Source organism: Bos mutus, chromosome 28 (assembly GCF_027580195.1).
Source record: "Bos mutus isolate GX-2022 chromosome 28, NWIPB_WYAK_1.1, whole genome shotgun sequence".
NCBI classification, from domain to species: Eukaryota; Metazoa; Chordata; class Mammalia; order Artiodactyla; family Bovidae; genus Bos; species Bos mutus.
This window is the reverse complement of record NC_091644.1, coordinates 7,641,638-7,662,302: the sequence shown is the minus strand read 5'-3', so window position 1 is coordinate 7,662,302 and position 20,665 is coordinate 7,641,638. Positions and strand designations below refer to the sequence as shown.

The 20,665-nt window shown below is 49.1% G+C and overlaps 1 protein-coding gene across 2 annotated transcripts in view; it reads right to left on the bottom strand.

Annotated features, from left to right (window-relative positions):
* WDFY4 (WDFY family member 4) overlaps positions 1–20,665 on the bottom strand; it is a 250,053-nt gene that overhangs the window by 20,775 nt on the left and 208,613 nt on the right. For both annotated transcript variants that reach the window (XM_070364483.1, XM_005900617.2), the window contains exons 48-52: positions 14,092–14,134; positions 12,840–12,959; positions 10,872–10,989; positions 9,790–9,899; positions 2,171–2,324 (exon numbers count right to left, since the gene is read on the bottom strand). In XM_070364483.1, coding sequence (XP_070220584.1) covers positions 2,171–2,324; positions 9,790–9,899; positions 10,872–10,989; positions 12,840–12,959; positions 14,092–14,134 — 545 coding nt within the window. The remainder of the gene's footprint in view (positions 1–2,170; positions 2,325–9,789; positions 9,900–10,871; positions 10,990–12,839; positions 12,960–14,091; positions 14,135–20,665) is intronic.

Genomic DNA, 20,665 nt, shown 5'->3' with positions numbered 1-20,665 from the left:
TATCTGCCTGAAATACTCCTCGGATTCTAAGCCTTTGGGCCTCCATAAGAGCCTCCTCGCTTCCAAGCAGGGCCCGTGCACAAAATGGTTGGGTCATCATTGTTGGTAAATTTCCCTCCCCTCTCTCTATGCCTTTTCATGGAGGTGCTTTTTTATACAGCGCTAAAACAGTAAGATAAAACAGTAACAGTAAAAGCTATTGTGTTTTGAGCATCTCATTCTATGCCAGAGCTTGGCACATATCATCTTATTGACTCTTCATTCAACTCGATAATTTACGCATTTTCTGTACACTTTTAAAGTGAAGACAGAAGGTTTTCAGAGGGAACTTCCCCAGACACCAAGAAGAAGAGCCTGGATTCAAGCCCGAGTCTCCATCCTCCCCATTAGCCACACAACCTTGAGCAAGTTGTTTAATGTCTTGGGAGTCACTTTCCTACTTATTACCTCCTAAGCTGGCATAAGGATCAGAAGAGAAAATACAATAACATGCTTAGAATCGTTCCAGGCATATGATGGCTGCTTAGGAAATACTAGCTGTAGCCTTTCTGAAACCCTCCGGAGCCCGCAAGTGCAGCTGGGGTGAAAGCCTCCTTTCTCCTGGCCTGCAAGGCTGGCTTGGCCTTTCCCGTCATTCAGTCTCAGCTCACACCTGTCACCTCCTCAGGCAGGTCCTCCTCCACACATGGCCACTGAGTCACCTCAAACCGTTTTCCTGCCTTCTTTCCTTATAGGCCTTCCTCAGCACTGACAAGTATTTCACTTATTTGTCTATTCTTTTCTGTCCCTCCTCCCCCACCCCCCCACCCCCTCCCAGAATATTAACACCTTCCAGGCGATCCGCCCCAGGACACCCAAGTGAATCCTCAGGGCCTAAGAGGGGCCTGCATACAGTAGGTGCATAATGGCCACACTTGTTTTCCTGACCTCCCTGAGGATCCCTGGTCCTGGGCGTGAAGGCTCTATCTGCCGCTGAGCACCTCGCCTCCAGCAGAGAACCAGCCTCCACTGCCAAGGAGAACCGGTGCCCTCCTCGCTGTGCCCCCTTCACCCCAGGCCGGTTGGGACCCTCCTCTCGGCTTCCTTGGTTCAGACTCGCTCCTTTCATGGTCTCATCACACCTTGTGGGGACTTCCCTTTATATTGTCAGGTTCTCATCTGAAACAAGTGAAGCATCTGAGAAAGTGAGCATTGCCAAGGCCACCAAGTTCCACGAGCTCAGAGTCGATGGGCTGGGCCTGGGGATGCTTTAAATGCCCCGTTGGTGATCTGTCTGCAGACCACCGCACAGGAGGCGAGTGCCCGAGGCAGCTCTCCTGGGCCTGCCCCTGGTCTGGCTTGAGGTGCAGGCCCAACTGCGCGGTTTAGAGGAAGGAGGGCCCTGAGGAAGAGGGGCTCTGGAACTGTGGGGTTTAGAGGAAGGAGGGCCCTGAGGAAGAGGAGCTCTGGAGCACGGCGCACACTGCGCTGGCTCACAAGGGCCTCCTCAGTGTGGGTGATTCACCCCGCACCCCTGGTGGGGAGGGCCACCCCCCCTTCAGGGGGTTCCGACCGCATCCCCTCCCCAAGTCACCCTGAGGTTCCCAGTGGAGGCTCCCAAAGTACATGTAGTTGCCAGGGGGCCTGCCTGCTGGGGCTTCCTGAAATTTGTGTCCCTCCTCTAAAGCAGTGGGTGGGAAAGCATCCCCCCTGCTGTGGGGTCTGGAGGGTAGGAAAGAGAAGGAGCCACCAAGGTGCCCGTGGGCACCCCAGCAGCCTGTGCTGGGAGATGCAGCACGTCTGGGTCCTTCTCACAGGTTAACCCACTTGTGGGACTTGGAGGAAAATGGAGCAGAGAAGGGCCTGGCTTGCCTGAGGCATTCAGCAGGGCAGTGCCAGGCCTGGCTGTCAGCAAGGGCTCCTGCTCCCTAGCTGCTGTATTGCTGCAGACTGGGGCCTTCGGGACTCTTGGCAGGAGGTCTTGGGTAGAACTGTGGTTGGTGGTCTGCACCCCGGGGCAATGTACTTCCTTGGCTCCCACCTCCTCGTCAAGTGACACCACCCAGTGGAGGCCTCACTCTAATCTGCCCACCATACTGGTCTGGTGTGGGCCTGTGTGGGGGGTCGCTTAGCAAAGATACTGATGTCATGACCCACAAGCTGTCCGGTCCCAGACCCTTGCTCCGCTCACCAAACTCCAGGGCGTTGCAGTTGGTCAGGAACTCAGGCAGGTAGAAGAACTCCGGGGTCAGCTCTCTGACATCACTCATGTTCTCTCTGGAGGCCGATTCCCACGCATTCTTCACACTGTGGAACATTCTATCTGCCACATCGAAGCTTCCGCCCTAAGCAGAAAAGGGGTGTCGTGATCAACTGTGTGGTGATAAGCTGGGGTGCACAGGCGTCACTAGAGTGGGCCCTCTTCATCCACTCTGTCCCCGACACGGGTTCTGCCCTTAGACCCTGCCACTCACTCCCCAACACCTGTGCACACGTCAGGCCATGGGCAATTGTTTCTTCAGGCATCTAATTGTGGGCAATTGTTTCTTCGGGCATCTAATCACCTTGACTGTTCACTGGGACCCTGCACCGGAGCTTCCATGGAGGATGCAAGGTCCACTGTGATTAAGGGAGCAATGTTTCCCCAGTTTAGAAACGGGAGTTCAGATCAGAGACAGGAAAACCACGGTCATTCGTCTGACCACTTGACACACTCACTGAGGGTCAGCTCTGAGTCAAAGTACAAGGAGTGGGTCAGACAGGCTACGTGCCGGAAAGTTTCCTGGAGAAGTCAACCCCTGGTGAGACGGCAAGCCTGGTGATGGAGAAAATGGTGATGTTCTCAGCTGAGGGCAGGCCTGGAAAGCAGGTCAGGCAGGGCCCTGGTGACATGTAACACAGCAGCCTTGACAAGAGGGGACGGATCTGAGGCTGGAGTGCTGGAAACATATGGTGCTGCACAAGGGTCGACCTTGTTTCCAAGGCCCATTGCTACAGATGGGTCCATGCAGTCCTGAGATCGGCAGCTGAGCCAAGCTGGAATTTCTGCCTTGGATTCTCTGTGCCTCTCATTTGAATTGCCATATCTCTTCAGCTGACACTAACTTTATTCATCATGTATCTTGGGGGTCAGGAGGAGGCAGAGAGGTCCCAGTTGGAGGACTGAAGATGCTGTGGGCAGAGGGGCTTCAAAAGAGAGTTTCTGAAGCTGGGATTTGGGTCTGTTGGCTTAAGTTTAGGGATGCCCAAGGGACACCTCCTGTCTGGGATTCAGTAATTCAATTGTCCCCATTGTAACTGGGCCTTTTTTGTTCAGCCAGAATTAGCCTTTCTTTTGCCAAACTCTGCAGAGGGCGCATGTGGCCCGAAGAACAAAGGGATAGAACTCAAATTGCCAATGCCCTCCTCTGCTCCATCAGCTCCCTTCTCTCTTCAGGGACTGAGGTTTCTCATCATCAGTGGTAGACGAAGTGTAAAGAATATGCTAGCATTCTCTGCACAGGCTCAGGGACACCAAGAAACCCAGTTATCCCTGGGGTTTCAGCCAAACACAGCATTTGGGCAGCTGAAAGATATGGCTTTTCTCCAAGATTGTTTTGCTCGTGGTTTCAACCAATTAGGCAAGGGCTTCCCAGGTGGCTCATTGATAAAGAACCTGCCTGCTAATGCAGGAGATGCGGGTTCGATCCCTGGGTCAGGAAGATTCCCCGGAGAAGAAAATGGCAAGCCACTTCAGTATTCTTGCATAGGAAATTCCATGATCAGAGGAGCCTGGCGGGCTGCAGTCCACGGGGTCACAAAAGAGTCGGACAGGTTGTCTAGCGACTAAACAATGGCAAAATTAGGGGACGAAGCCCACTCTCAAATTCAAACTGAAATGGAAACAAAATGGTGGAGGGGGTGTTTCTAAATAAATCTGCCCCTAACAAGTGGCTCATTGAAATGTATTAAGAGCTTTGTGTATTTAATCTGCAGCCCGAGCCCTACATCGGAGGGAGATTGATGCTGCCTCGTCGTTCCACTTTCCTTTTGCAGCTTTTATGAGTGCTGATGGTAATCTCCTGAGAAACAATATGATTTGGTAATAAAAAGATTACCTGTATTAAATAAAAATAATATATACATGGGGAATATTGTTAGTGCTACAAATCTGGTTAAAGATATTACCACAAAGAAAAATGTTATTTTTTTCACAGCTGTCTAATGCATTTTAGCAAAAGTAATATCTTTAAAACTTAAGCCTGTATTATTTATAAAGGAAGCAATAACTGATTTTCCTATTTCCTATATTAATAAATGTATTTGCATACATTTGTTTCAAAATTAATGGGTTTGCTCACTTTTGCAATACAAAAGAAATGCGAATTCCCTGGAAGGAAAGTGGAGCTGCTTTGCAACTCATATTAGTTACAAAGTCTGTGGGTTGACACAGACTCTGGTGGCTGCCAGCAAGGGGTCCCATCAGGACTTGAGTCTCAGGAAGGGAAGGAAGGAGAGAACGAAGAGAAGACAGAAGGAGGAAAGGAGAGAAGAAGCGAGGCAGAGAAGCACAGTCAAGGTTTACAGAGCATCCCCATATGGAAAGTCCAAAACAAAATCAGGCAACAATCAAACTGGGTCTAGAGATTGGATGGAAACAGGGTGGTCAGAGAGAATTTCTGGGCCCAGATCTGCTCCTAAATCTAGCTTGCAGATATTTCTGAATATCAAGATTAATGAATCCTCTGAGTATCCAAACAGACCCAAAAAAATTAATAGCAAGGCTACTCTTATCAACGGAGGAGCTACTTCTTATTGGCAGAAGATTTCCCAGGTGACATTAAAGCCAAAAGACAAGGCAGCTAAGTCCATAGGTTTCTGACGCCGAAGCTTACAGTCTATGCCCAGCCAACATCATTCATATGTAAAGACACCAGAAAAATATTCCCAATATTGAAGGGGTCAGAAATAATACAATCCTAAGTATCTGTCTCAATTAAGACACTTTAGGAGGTGCTCAACTTTACTAAGAGGTGAACCAAAAGCAAGTAATGCAGGAAGAAGTGGCTGACAAGGCCGCTTTGAACTGTTGCTGAATATCTGACAGGAGTTAAAATCAGAGTAAAGTTCATGATCACCGTGCATCGGTTAAAACTGCAAACACCTTGAAAGGAGTTTTTGCGCTGAAGCAGCGATCCCTTTTGTATGAGGACACAAAATCTATGTGCAGCTGTGTCCCTGGACAGCATTTCAACGGTAATAATAGTTACACCTTCATTATGGACGCAACTCCACGAGGGGCTGGCATTCACAGAACCCCCAGCTGAAAGGCCTGTGTCCAGGGCTGCCCAGAGCCCCTGGCTCTCTCTGCAGTTGGCCTATGTCTTACACAAAACCAGTCGCCTCGCCTCAGGTGGTTCGGAAAACTCTTCCCCACTGCTGGTAACAGCTGACTTCACATGGGCTGTGACTTAATTAGCACAGCACTCGATTGCGGTTTCGTATTAAATGCAGCAGTGGCAGCGGAGGCGGCACTGTGCCCTTGCTGGGGCGCTGGCTGCCTTGCTGTGCCCCGCCCAGGCTGGATCCCGCTCAGGCCTGAGAGCAGCTGGTACTCTTGCCAGGGTGGAAATGGGGGCCTGTGCTGCGGCCCCAGCCTGGTGTGGCCTCCTGGTTGCTCAACTGTCTGAAGGCTCACAGACACTGGCTCCCTGTAGGCAAGATTCCCAAGATCACAGCATCCAGGGAGGCAAGCTCGGTAGACAGCAGTCTCACACCCCAAGGGGTGGGGATAAGCACATCACCAGCGGAAGCCTGAGTCACACGGCTTGCGTGTACACCCACCCAGGTTACACTGCTCATGTGCTGCATTTTTTGGATTATAAGAGGCTATCGTTGGGGAAACAGTGGAAACAGTGGCTGACTTTATTTTTCTGGGCTCCCAAATCACTGCAGATGGTGACCGCAGCCATGAAGTTAAAAGACAGTTACTCCTTAGAAGGAAGGTTATGACCAACCTAGACAGCATATTAAAAAGCATAGACATTACTTTGCCAAGAAAGGTCCATCTTGTCAAGGCTATGATTTTTCCAGTAGTCATGTATGGATGTGAGAGTTGGACTGTGAAGAAAGCTGAACACTGAAGAATTGATGCTTTTGAACTGTGGTGTTGGAGAAGACTCTCGAGAGTCCCTTGGACTGCAAGGAGATCCAGTCAGCCCATCCTAAAGGAGATCAGTCCTGGGTGTTCATTGGAAGGACTGATGTTGAAGCTGAAACTCCAATACTTTGGCCACCTAATGTGAAGAGCTGACTCATTGGAAAAGACCCTGATGCTGGTAAAGATTGAGGACAGGAGGAGAAGGGGACGACAGAGGATGAGATGGCTGGATGGCATCACCGACTCAGTGGACATGGGTTTGGGTGGACTCCAGGAGTTGGTGATGGACAGGGAGGCCTGGTGTGCTGTGGTCCACGGGTCGTGAAGAGCAGGACACGACTGAGTGACTGAACTGAACTGAACTGATCATTGTAATAACAGGTTTGAGGCAGAAAAACAAACACAGCAACAGTAGAGGTAGACATCAATTCTAAGACCAGCCTAATAAAGTTTAATAAGACTTAATAAGATTTAACTGTGAAAAGAATAAAGGAAACCTTATTCCTAGGAATCAGAATATGCCACACTGCCATTCTTAAGGTGTCCACACTCCTCTGCACAGTGCCCAGTGGGCAGGCTACAGCCCAAAGAATGCTGTACCTGTTTTCCATCAGACCACAGGGGGAGTGCACAGGCACCCGATCTCCACACCAAAGCCATTCTGGTCCAGTCGCGGATCCAGTGTGTCACTATGGCTCAGTCATGTAATAGCTCGGAGGCAGACTTTGTTTCATCCAGAACAAGAGTGTGCACTTTCCTCTGACTCTTGCATGTGCTCCTGCTCTGGAGATACTGGACATACTCATGTCCCTGCTCTCCAGATGAGTGAGAAAGCCTTCGCTGCCTGGATTCTGCACCTTTTTACCTTTCTTCTGCTTTTCCACTCTGGGATCCATGCTGGGGATGGGGGCTGGAAGTCTCAGGCCACTGAGAATGTAGGGAGGTTCCTTTCCTTGTCACCATACAGAGGTGAAGCAAAAGTCTTTTGAGAAGAAACGAGTCCGCCCCCAGGAGGCAGAGTGGAATGGAAGGAGAAGCCTGACTCCAGGAACATAACCAGATTGTTCCTACGGAGGTCTGCACAGGCCCCAGGACTCCCAGATGGGAGCCACGCACATTCCCCCCAGATGTAGCTGTTGTATTCATTCCCTAGAGACTACAGTTTCTTTTTTATGATAAGGGAAAAGCAGAGTCAGTCGATTCTTTGGCTGGTTCCAAGGCTTGGACTAGTAGTGACCCACTAGAAGAGGCAGTTCAAAGTTGGAAGGAGAAACCAATTCACAAGCATCATGGAGATTTCAACTTGGATGAGCCAATGTGTCCCAGATAGAGCTGAACCCAGAAAAACCAGGAGTCACATCAGAGGTCAGCACTGGAGTCAAAAGAACTCAAGCTAATATGACTGCGTTGGTGCCACATAAAAGCAAACGAACTTGCCTTTGACCATCTCACACTGGTTTAGATCATCTCACACTGGTTTAGACCATCTCAAACCAGTTTGGGCTGGTCGCCATTGGGCCAAACTGGCTAGAATAAGCTCAGACCCGTGTGACTAGCTTCAAAATGGCTTTAACCCAATAGGTTGGCAGCACACCAGTCTCATCTGGCTCATGCCGTTTGGAATGCTTTGACACAGTCCAGACTGTCTTGAATCAGCTTAAACCAGAGAGGGGCAGCTTGCACCAGTTCAGGCTGCCTCAGATGAGAGCTGGTTGACAGCGGGAGGAAGACAGGAACAAGGACGATTGATCCCCTTCACGGCAACCGCCCTGAGCTAGGGGCTTTGCCCACATTTCCTCCTTTAGTCTCAATGGCTCAGTGAGATGTGCATAATTAACTCTCATTTCCAGAGTAAAATAATATGCAGAAATAAAATAAAATAACTGTGGGATGTAAATCTCACAGTTCGATGTTTCTATTTCAGTCTGCCTTGTCTCTCTGTGAGAAGACCCTTTGGAACAGGTAGAGATGGGGCTGTACTTGGTGAGACAGAAGGGGCGAGGGGAAACTTCTGAAGCACCCAGAGCTCCCAGGGTGGAAAGTCATCATGGGAGGCAGCGCTGTCATGGTCAGCGGGCTCGTCACTCCACGTGGATTGATGCTGGACAGCTGGATGGGATTCCTGGCCTGGGGAACAGCTCAGGGGCCGTTTGTCCTCCAAACTAAACTTACTTAAAATGCTTGTTGCCTGAGAAAGACTCAGGGGAAGCACACTTGTTATTTTTGAGTTAATTTCCAGGGAAGGGGGTTATATAATGTCTAGACAATCCATGCCTTCAAGGAAAGAGAGGACTGCGCCAAGAAACAAGACAGGAGGGGTGTGCTGCCAGTTGGAGAGAGAGCCTTGACATTGCCTATTTGTACCTACCCAGGGCCTAGATGATTGCTTTAGGTCTGACTCAGAGTGGCCTTTTGTCTTGGGGTCAAGGTCATCTGAGTCACTGTAAGGAGTGAACTTGCTGGTGAAGTCAGACTAAAATACACAATTCCTGGGATGCTCATGCTTTTCCTTTGGTGAAGCTTGGCTGTCAGAATGAGTCCCTGAAAGTTCAGCAGCCTGTTACCCTCCATGGCCATGTCTTCCTTATCTGTAGGACCATTAAAAGGCCTTGATCAAGAGAGACCCTAAGCTTGGATGCTGTGCTGTGTTCTCTTTGGAGTTGGCTGAGCCAGGTATCTGCAACTGGGATACCCATGGGTCTCCCCAGTCAAACCTCGTGCCCCTGGATAACCTTAATTCAAGATCCCGGTGGTAGAGTTAGAGGGAAAGAGAGAGAAAAGCATACCAGCCTCCCATGAGGCACTTTGTCCCAGCTGTTCCGTGTGTCTTGACACTAGCATCCCCTCAGGGTCATACTGGCCTGCTTCCAGCCTGCATTGGACTGCCAGGTAAAATATAGGATGTCCAGCTAGATTTAAATCTCAAATAAAAGAAAATAATTTTTTAGCATAAACCATTGTTTATCTGAAGTTCAAATTTACCTGGGCATCCTGTATTTTTATTTGTGAAATCTGGCAACCCTAAGCTGGCATGACGTTCTGTTAATTTATGGGTAGGCAAATTTGTGAGTTTCCTTCTTCAGTTTAGCTGCTCATTTCAGTATTAAAAATAATCTGTTTGTCATTTTAAGCCTTCAGACTTGTACTTAGCATAGTTTTATGCATTCTGATGTCACAAGTGATATTCTTTTCATTCTTCCTTCTTTGTGTTTATTTTTCTAGCCTTTGACCACCTACCTTACCTGCAAGGAGGTCTTCAAGCTTCCTGTTTCTCCTTTCCCACTAAAACTTATTTATGTTGAGTATGTTCCCCCCACATCTCATTCCTTATTTTTAAGTTTTTTTGGTGAGACTGTTGGGTAGACATGGCGGTGTGTCTGTGAAGTAGCTTGCCTCAGCTGGATGGTCCAGAGTCCTGGAACCAGTGGCAAGTGAGAATCATGGGCTCAAGGCTGGATTTCTAGCAGGGGGGTCCCTGCCTCGTCCAAGCCTAGCTCTTAGCCTGCAAGACCTAGCCCTGTGTGTGTGTGTGCGCGCGTGTGTGTGTTCGTGCGCGCGCGTGTGTGCACGTGTGCGTGTGTGCGTGCGTGTGTGTGTGTGTGAGCACGTGTGTGTGTGCGCATGTGTGTGTGTGTGTGCCCGCACATGTGTAGGGGATCAGGGGCGCTCACCTGCAGAGAGCAGAAGGCCTGGGTGAAGGGTGGCATCCGGACCAGGTAGGAGGCGACAATGATGGCCGAGGAGTAGTGGGTGCAGTAGTGGCACCGGGCGGTCACGTCTCCTGCAGTGAAAGCACAGGCCTGGGCTGCATCCCCGCCAGTGGCCTGCCCACCCCTCCCATCTCCCGCAAAAGCTGGAGTATCCGTCCTGCACATCGCGTGGGTCCTAGGAGGTGGGCAGGGGCCTTCAGGGCAGTGTGGGATGCAGAAGAGCTCCTCAGCCTGCCGAGAACCTGCTCACCAAAGGCAGGGCTTCGGGGCGAGGGAGCCTTCTGAAACGTGCTGCCTCCCGTGCACGAGGCATACATTCATGGCTCGTGGGTAGATGTTCCTTATTTTAGTAGCTTCATGTTTTATTTCAAAGTGTTTGAGAAAACCAGTATAGCTGGCATCAAATATATGACAGAAAATTTTCTCTTTCAAATACATCCATTGACGTTTAAAAGGTGAACAGATCTAAAGAAACACAGCAAGGCGCTAAGCATGCAGCTGGCGTGTGAAGGTGGCAAAGACTGTAAAGGGAATGCAGGATGAGCCGCACTTGGGAACCAGGTTCTAGAACCAGATGAATGCAGGCTCTGCATTTAGAGGCTGTGACCTGGAGTGAGTTGCCTGAAGTCTGAGTTCCAATTTCCTTCTCTTTACAATGGACCATTGTATGTGTGCATGCAGGCTGGTCTGCACCCGCACACAGAAGGGCTGAGTGGATGTCATTTCCCTGCGCCCGGGGATGGAGGTGTTTTAGCACTTAGCACCGCAGTTCTCAGTCCTGATTTCCTGTTGGAATCACCTGGAGTGCACCCCGTCACAGACTTATTTAAATCATGATTTCCAGGGGTGGGACCTGGACATGAACATTTTTAACGAGCTTCTCAGGTGATTCTCACAGGCAACCAGGGTGCAGACTGCTGGGTTTGGGAGTTCTCTGTCCAAATGCAATTGTCTGCAGGCTAGATGACATCATTATCAACTCTCACTTCAAGGCATTCAGATAAAGAGCATTGCAGAAAAAAATTAAGCTGGGATCTACTCACCTTCAGTCTTCTCAACCTCTTTAAACCTCTGGATGAATTTCAGCTTCCTTTCCTTGGTCTGAGCGCCCATGGGCTTAGAAAGATCGCGGAAAGTCTTGGGATTCATCAGGTTCAGTGTCTAGAAGGTGAATGTGCGACTGGAGTTAACTCCCTTGGACCCTCTTGTGCCCCCGCGAGACTGCAGGAGCCACGGTCTTTAGTTTTATGGTTCTCTTTATTGGTTTATTGTCGTTCAGTCTGACCCCCCTCCTCTGGTTATTAGCAGGCCTGGTAAGGTTTTATGGCCCCACAGCCAGTGATCCACAAAGACTTAATAGGGGAGAGACGGAAAATGAGAGGAGGGGAAGATTGATTTCACACTGAACTCTTCCAAGTTGACCCAAATCAGAACATCGCCACCAGTTACCCAAGAGACTTTCAAAAGAGTTCCTGTTGTCAATGGATACTTGGCTTCTGCCCTTGCTGAGCACTTTGCAGTTCGGGGTTCTTGCTTAGAACTCAAACTGATTCTGTAGGCAGTCAGAAGTCGTCCGTTTGGGGAGGAAATGAGGGCAATGTCCTCATGTTTTGGGAGGCACCTCCCTTCTGGGGTGGTGCAAGCAGCCTTGGCACCCTTCCCCTGCCCTTGGAATACGCAACAGCAGCACGGTGAAGAGTTTTCAGGGCTGGGTGTCCTCTGGGTTCGCATGTCTTTATAGAAGGAGGCGTTTCTTTACACGCCTCTTCCTTCCACTAGTAGTGAATCATCAGTTTTCCTGGGGAGGCAGGGCCCGCCACCATGGCTGGTGAGAAAGGGGGGCGGGAGTGAAGGTCCTGAGACCCCTTGAGTGACAGCACCACCGAAACCTGCTCAGCCACAGCCGAGGCTGCCGGGGCAGAATGGGGCTTCCCCGTTGCCACATCTCCAAATTCTCCAAAAGATATTGGAATACCAGCTTTTTAGAAGAAACCTCCCAATTTTTAAACACTGATAAGAAATTAAATATTAATACAGGATATGGGCTAAACAAAATGGGCTGGGGACCCACCCATTCGTGATATGTGAGTTGAAGCTAGGATTGGCAAGTTTCCTTTCTGGAACACCTTGGTCCCAGATGATCGAGCAATGAGAAGCAACGTACGGCTTGTGAGAAACGGCTTGCTGTGTTGTATCTCAAGTTGGGATGGGAGCTCACAAAAGACTGAGGCCCCTTTCCCAAATTCTGGGGGTGAGCTGTCTAAACAGCTCAAGGCAGCACTGGCCAGGGCTTATCTGTACGGGACCCAGGCACCTCCGGTCATTTACATACACAGCCCCTATTCTCCTTATGGCCAGAGCCCAGGCGGTCAGGACACTGCTCCATAGCCTGGTTGCCCCCCCAGTGGCATCACCTTGGCCAAGCTTGTCACTTTTCTGCTCCTCCCTCCTCTGCCTGCTGAGGTCCAGGCACAGAGGGCAAAAGAGCAATGAACCAGTCTTGCCATCAGCCTCCATTAGGGCTACATGTCTCGGTCCAGATCCAGGGTGATATCATCACCTCCACATACCGTCATCTCAGTTATGAAGTCAGGTTACAGGGGAGGAGTCTGTTCTCACTGGGTCTCTGTGCCTCTTGCTCTCTCCCCCTCCCTCCCACTCCCTCTCTACATGTTGGTTTTAGGAACACGTTGTATGGGCCTCTTCGCTTGACGGACCAGTGTTGGCTCTTGGCAGTATCTCAGCAGGTGGGTATCTCTTGCCTTCATGGTAGCAGTGAGCCTGGAAACCCTCTGGGGCACATGTCAGCTACTGTCCTAGTCATGTGGGGCTGGGACAGGAACCCAGGCACCCAGACTCCAAAGGCCAGGTGAGGGCCAGGCCACGCCTGGAGCAGCCCTCGGGCCCAGGTGGACTGAGCCCGTTGCAGAGGCTCTGCATGACTTCAGGTGCTCTGGTCATCAGGGTCAAAAGTCACAGGATACCTGCACAGCATCCGCATGAACACGTACCTGTGAGGTGTAGTCGGCCAGGACCCAGGGGAACACTGGATACTGCATGTAGTCATTGTAGGTCCTCCCAGCCAGGGTGTTGAGGTACATGAGGTACTCGAAGTTGCTGATGTCTCTTTTCTGCCGGAAGAGACAAAGGGGGGATAAAGCCAACACGGCTGGTTTCCTCCTGAGAACCACAGGGGTCTAACTCCCAGACCTGCGCAGGGGCCCAAGCTGTGCAGGTGGAGCAAGGCACATCGCCACGCTGCTCCCAGTGAACCTTGTGCCTGGAGCCGGGGCGACTCGGGGAGGCCACGCTAAATCCAAGATGAGCTGAAGCAAATACAGTCAGGAAGCGAAGCTGACTCAGAAAAAAACACAGCTCCGAGGTCCAGGCCAAGGTTAGAGCATTCTTTTGTGTTAACTGTTGGGTGATACTCAAAAATTGATTCAAATAATAGCACAAATACCAGACCTTCTTACTGCTGACTGCTTTGTGATTGAAAATAGAAGCTGGGGTTTCTTCGCAGTCACCAGGAAAGAGGCCCTCACCAACAGGTTCAATGATCTGCTTTCTTGGGAACTTGAACTTTCTTTCTTCCGACTCTGCCAGTTAGGATACTCCGGGTTCTTAGGGCCCTCCATTTCAAGATGTATAGCCATGAATGGAGTCAGGGACTATATTTGGGAAAAATTCGCCAGAGCCACCTGGCTAATGAGCAGCCAGTAGAGACAACGTCTCTGACAGGACCTGCATGCTGCGGTCTTTCCTTCCCTTGGCCTGCTCCTTGGGAAAGCATTCTGGACATGAGTGACCAAGACTTACTTTCCTGTTGCCATGGGCTCCGCATGGCTGTCTTTCTTGGGGTCCTTTCCTTCCACTGAGAACCCGAGGCACAGTGTCAGTTCCTCCGGGCTGGGAGCCACATATGACCTCCCAGGAAGTGAAGTGAATGCTGTGCCTTCCTGAGTTCTGTGTTCATTTGTACACGTGTGTACACCTCCATGGATGGAGCGTGTGTGTGCACACAGGGCTTATGTACGTGCACACACACGCCCACACTAACTCCCTAGCTCGGACTCAAGAGTCGCCTTTCCTTACTGAGATCCTTTCAGGAAAATACTTGAGACATTTTAACAAATTAATAAAACAAGATCCTCCTGATTCACCAGCGTGCTTTCTCTCTTTATCCCCGGGGCCTAAGCTATTTGCTGATTTGCTTTCCTGAGGGTTTCCTTGAACCCACAGTGTTCTGAGGGGTCACTGTACCTGCCACTTCTGCAGCATGGTCCTGTCGGAGCTGGGGTACCTCCTGTGGGACAGAAAATGAGGGTGGTGACCAAACGTCTCAAGGCACAAATGCAGGGAGGGGTGGGCCTTCCTGGGGCTTTGTGGGGTTGGGGCATCCAGAATGGCCATCAGCTTCCCAGAGCAGCAGGATTACTTCCCAAGCTCTTCTTGCTCCCACACTGCCTTCTTGAAAGCTGGGTTCTTGCCATCCCCCTTGCTATTATATGATTCCAGGATACACTGCTGCCTGAAGCATGCCAGGGCTGTGCAGGAGCAGGTCTGGAGTCTCATGCTCTACACTGGATTCCCCATAACCACAGCCTGGCCTTCGCCCATGTGAACAAAATACACGTGACTACACTACATTATTTGTGAATATAGTATACCGACATGTGGATGTATGGCTAAAAAGTGCAGACGATACAGAAAGTCATGAGGTATAAAACAATAGTCTGTAAACTACTGTTCCCACACAAGGAATATCTAGTTAATTTCCAAAAGAGTTTTAGCCATATGGCAGTCTATTTGCTCACACAGTTTAAAAGGAATTGTTCTTGGTATGTGGGATCATCTTATCCATGTGGGTCTCCACCCTGCTCCTAGAGGTGCCCACATTGTCCTGTGGCCACAGTAGCTGGGCAGCCTGGCACAGCGGGATGGGACCTGGTGGGAGCTTCCCCTGTGCTGGGCTTGGTCCTCACGAATGATGTTTGTGTGATCACCTTTGGACATCAATCTGTGATTTATGAGACTTAAATCTTGTAATGATTTCATGATTTGAATCTCTGAATATATCCACGAGATACATTTTTGGCAACAGTACTGCTAGGCTAAAAACTATGAGAATTATCAAGTGCGCTACATATCGCCAAACTGCCCTTTTAGGAAGTTGTAGCGATTTATGTGACCACACATATAATTAAGGAACACAAATCAAACCAAAGAAACACCATCTTAAGTCATGTGGTGGGGAAGAGTGTAAAAGCATGTCGGATGCAGGGTTGGGGAGGGCGTGGGGAAGGAACCTCTCCGTGTGACCTGCTGCTTCTGCTCAGCAAGAATGTATAAACCCCAGTTCCTTGGCCTCTGGGGTTCCGTGGTTCCTTTTCCAGCTCTATTTCTTTTCTCCTCTGTTTCCCCGAGATGCCCCTTCTACTCCCCAAACCAGGTTTTCGTTCCGGATGTTCTTCCAAACCAAATCAAGATCCACCACTCTGCAGCCATGACCTCTGCTTCAGTCCTGTTCAGCTACCCATGGTAGCTGCTCCCGCTGCATCCCACAGGGACGCTCAGCATCCCACAGCACCTTCATGTGGACAAGGCCTGGTGCCCAAGTGCCCCAGCAGGCCAGCACCTCTTCATCTTCACATCACAGCACTGCGGTGATGTCTGTTCAGGCTCCCCTGCTAAGTTGCTTCAGTCGTGTCCGACTCTGCGCAACCCCATAGACGGCAGCCCACCAGGCTCTGCTGTCCCTGGGATTCTCCAGGCAAGAACACTGGAGTGGATTGCCATTTCCTTCTCCATCAGGCTCCCCAGCCTTCCTCATTCAATACCTTTCTTGGCAGATTTTCTATAAACAGAAAGCAACTCCCTTGCTGGGATTCACCTCTTCCCCCCAGTAGAGAAATCGTCATTTCGGTCCATTTTATTCAGGCAAACAATAATACCAGCAAACAGACAAAACGTGGTCACGTTTATTGCATTAGCTTGCAGAGGCTCAAGTGGAGACAAGCTTTTCTACCCAGTCTCTAAACCTGAAGCTCCCAGCTTCAGAAAGCTTTGAAGGCTATGAATGAGGACAGAGCCCAGGCTGTAGACAGCGAAGATCTTGACCTTGAAAAGAATGTGTTCTGAGCCTTTCTGAGGATGTGGGGCTGAGCCTCAAGGGTGTGGAGTTAGTACAGCAAAGCCTGCTGAACTTGGTACTTTATTTTAGAAATCTGACAGTAGATGAGGAATAGGGGAGCAAAAGTCCAGGAAAAAAGAGGGCCTCTGTTTTACCTCTTTCAGAAAAAGTTCTAGAATTTTGCCTGTGGTCTTTTGTGACATTGCCATCATGTGGAATGGCGTGCAGAAGATAAAGGCAATTTACCATCCTACCGCTCATTTCACCGGCTATGAGCTCCAAGGAAGATCCATCATTTCATTACCATCAAAAAAAGACACCATTACCAGCAGTACCCTGAAACGCACCTAACCAAAGGTGAGTTCTCTCTGAGAGATTTCTTTTTTCAAAAAATTATGGTTATCTGAAGGCAATTATAGAACTTTTGGAATGGTCTATGTGAATTTTATGAATATCTGGTCATTAAAGTACTTCTTTCAGAATTGATACTATCCCATAATTATAGCATAGGCTGTAGATTAAACAAGACGCCAGAGATCACTCTTGGCTTTCTAAAGCTCATCTGAGGTTGGAGGGAGCCCACATGGGAAAAAGCATCATCTTTGGAGTCACTAGAACCTGGGTTCAAATTCTGCCCCCACCACTTGCTTGCTCTGAACTGCTGTTACCTCATCCTTCAAACATGGCTGACCCAGAAGTGCTGGGGGGGCAAGTGTGGCCATGGGTCTGGGACAGGCTAGCGCAGGTGTGCGCACGGGGCTCCCTCAGTGGGTATAGTTCTAGTGGATTGATTCTGTTTTACTCTGGGAGGAAGAAGAGTATGGCAAACGAGTGAAGACTTGCTTCTGGTCAAGACCTGCCTTGTTCTGCCAACAGCATTCTGAAAGCTCTTAGGACAGTTGTGCCACCTGTGAATCAGATCTCCTGCTCTGTCAGCTCAGGGTTTGCCATGGAGTCTATGGGGCAAGAGTCCAGGCCTTGAGGCCACCTAGGATGGAGCTGAGAAGAATGGAGGACTTTAACGTCACTGAGGCCTAGGTAGGTCATCCTGCCTAATCTGAAGGTGGCCTATCATGGTGGGCTCGCAGAGGACATCTTACCAACTCACCCTCACCCCAAGACGGGTGTCTAAACTCCTCTGGAAGACTTCCAGAGGTGGGACACTGTCTTCAAGTAGAACTTTGTGGCTGGTCAACAGCTAGGCTGGGTTCAAATTCTTTCCTTTTTTGAGGGTGATTTTTACCTGTGCTGCTTCACTTTAATCAAATCTGTGTCCGTGAAGCCCTAGAAGTTGTCGAAGCTTGAGTACTGCTGCCACATGGTATTGGGGCATTCTCTACCCCAGAAGCCCAGTGCCCATGGCTTGCCTCACTGTCTTGCCTTTGACTCCACTCCCTTTAGTCCAGCTCCACCTGATGGGCACCTCCACTCTACCCTGAGCCTGTCTCTCAGAATGAGCCGGAGGCATAGCCCAGGAACTCACATCTCTCCTAGGAGGCTGGTAGAGAAGCCTGCCAGGGGCCTTCAGAGGGTAGGCTAACCCAGGCCAGAATGGTCTCTGCCAATGGACTCATCTGGCTGGAGGCTACACCCTCTCGCCCAGGAAAGGATGGGATCTGAGGTGTCCCTGCCTGTGCTTCTTCTCACCCCTGGGATTAGGAGGCTATGGCTAGTCCTTAGACACTGAGAAAATAACCAGGGAGAGCCTACAGGGAAGCTGGGCCTCCAGAGCTAAAGTCAGTCAGTCAGTCAGTTCCGTCGCTCAGTCGTGTCCAACTCTTTGCGACCCCATGAATCGCAGCACCCCAGGCCTCCCTGTCCATCACCAACTCCTGGAGTTCACTCAGACTCACGTCCATCGAGTCGGTGATGCCATCCAGCCATCTCATCCTCTGTCATCCCCTTCTCCTCCTGCCCCCAATCCCTCCCAGCATCAGAGTCTTTTCCAATGAGTCAACTCTTCACATGAGGTGGCCAAAGTACTGGAGTTTCAGCTATAGCATCATTCCTTCTAAAGAAATCCCAGGGCTGATCTCCTTCAGAATGGACTGGTTGGATCTCCTTGCAGTCCAAGGGACTCTCAAGAGTCTTCTCCAACACCACAGTTCAAAAGCATCAATTCTTTGGCACTCAGCCTTCTTCATAGTCCAACTTTCACATCCATACATGACCACTGGAAAAACCATAGCCTTGACTAGACGGAGCTAAAGTAGACATATTTAAAAAGACTGATGCCTCTCCAAATTCTCCTGTATCTTTTCTATTTGCAAAACAGTTATGAGTTTTACGAATAGAAAAACCACAGTGAAATGGGTTAGTGAGTAAGAGGTGTCGAGAAAATGCAATCCACAATGAGAAGAAAACTCACTCATCTTGTCAAACTGGAAGTGAGTCTACTAATGGTTTGGGCTGTGTCTCAGGCCAGCATCTTTTGCCTGGGTGTGGCTCTGGAGGAGTATGCTGGGGATGCAGTCTGTGGGGTGGGCAGAGTTTTCCATGAGAAGCAGAGAGACTGCTAATAGAAACATACTCCCTCCTCATTTTCCTTTCTCAGAAGCAAATCTGGGGTTAGTCTGGTTTTCAAATCTAGATTGTAGGTCAATGCTTGCATACTCAGTTGCTCAGTTGTGTCCAACTCTGCCACCTCATGGACTGTAGCCCACTAGGCTCCTCTGTCCATGGAATTTTCCAGGCAAGAATACTAGAGTGGGTTGCCATTTCCTACTCCAGGGACTCTTCCTGGCCAGGGATCGAACCTGCATCTCTTGTATCTCCTGCACTGGCAGGCAGATTCTTTACCACTGTGCTTCCCTGTAGGTCAATAGAAATCCAGTAATAGATAGGCATTCTCGGAAAATAGAGATATCCTCCTGAATTAAAGGATATTGACCCCTTTTATTGTAACTTCCTGTCTTAACATGTATAAATCTATTATTAAACAATAATAATATTTATCTAATGCATTAGAGACTGTAAAGACTGTTTGTTGTCTAAGTTTCACAAGGACTCAGTGAGACAGCCGTGATCTCTATCTTCAGGTGTGGAAATGGAGGTGGGGTAAGAGATGACGCAGGCTAGGGAATCCCACCAGGTTTGCTAGAGCCTAGCGCAGGCACCACGAGTGTCCAGCACACCAGGCCTTGCAGAGCACCTACTGGACCCCACCTTGACCACACCTGACTCCAGGCCCTGACTCTGAAGACAACTGCTTTCCTCTGAAGGGGAAAAGAAAACAAAAGCAAAACCACCACCACCAAGAAAACCCCAAAAGTGACAATGAGCACCTTTGTTCTGGCTGGATTAGAGGGCAGCTACCCGATTGTCAGCCTGGGTACATTTGGAGTTAAAATGAACATGAGCAAAATTGCTGAATCATTATTGCACAATTATGCTGTAAACCTGATGCTGCTGATACGTGAAAAGCCTGGAGGTTCATATCACTTCAAATCACCTCTAGAGGCTGAAACCAAGTGGCTCCCATTTTTACAAAGTTTTACATATCTGCATTTTAAAATGTATTTATCTAAACAAGTGGTACCTAATCAAGAGTACAAGCTTTTACACAGCAAAGGAAACCGTAAACTAAATGAAAAGACAACCTAAGGAATGGGAAAAAATATTTGCAAACAGTGCAACCGATAAGGGCTTAATTTACAAAATATACAAACAGCTCATACAACTCAACAGCAACAGCAACAAAAAAACCCAAACAACCCAACTGAAAAACAGGCAGAAGACATTTCTCCAAAAGAGATATACAGATGGCCAACAGGCACATGAAAAGATTCTCAGCACCGCTAATTATTAGAGAAGTGAAAATCAAAACTACAGTGAGATACATCACGCCAGTCAGAGTGGCCATCATTAGAAGTCTACAAAAAACAAATGCTGGAAAGGGTGTGAAGAAAAGGGAACCCTCTTACACTGTTGGTGGGAATGTAAATTGGTACAGCCACCATGGAAAACAGTAAGGAGGTTCCTCAAAAAACTAAAAATAAGTGTCCATATGATCCAGCAATTCTATTCTTGGGCATATACCCAGACAAAACTGTAATTCGAAAAGACAGATGGACCCTATGTTCACAGCAGCACTATTTGCAATAGCCAAGGAAACCATCTAAACGTCTATGACAGATGAATGAATAAGGATGTAGTATATATTTTATGTCCACACAATGGAATCGTACTCAGCCACAAAAAGAATGTAATAATGCCATTTGCAGCGACATTGATGGACCTAGAGATTATCGTACTAAGTGAAACGTCAGGGAGGGAAAGACAAACACCGTGATATCACTCACACATAGAAGCTAAAATATGATCCAAATCAGCGTATCTACAAAACAGAAGCAGACAATACGGAAAGCAGAGTTTGGCTGCCAAGGTAGGGGTGGTGGGAGCTGGTAGGGAAGGAGGAAGGGGGGTTTGGAGTTAGCAGAAGCAAACTATAATGTATGGAATGAATAAGCAGCAAGGTTCCACTGTACAGCTCAGAGAACTACATTCAATATTCTATGACAAACCATAATGGACAAGAGTGTGAAAAAGAATATATCAATATATGCGTGTTATTTGTTATTGTTTAGTCGCTAAGTCGAGCGCGACTCTCGTGACCCCAGGGACTGTAGCCCTCCAGGCTCCTCTGCCCATAGGATTTCCCAGGCAAGAATACTGGAGTGGGTTGCCATTTCCTTCTCCAGGGGA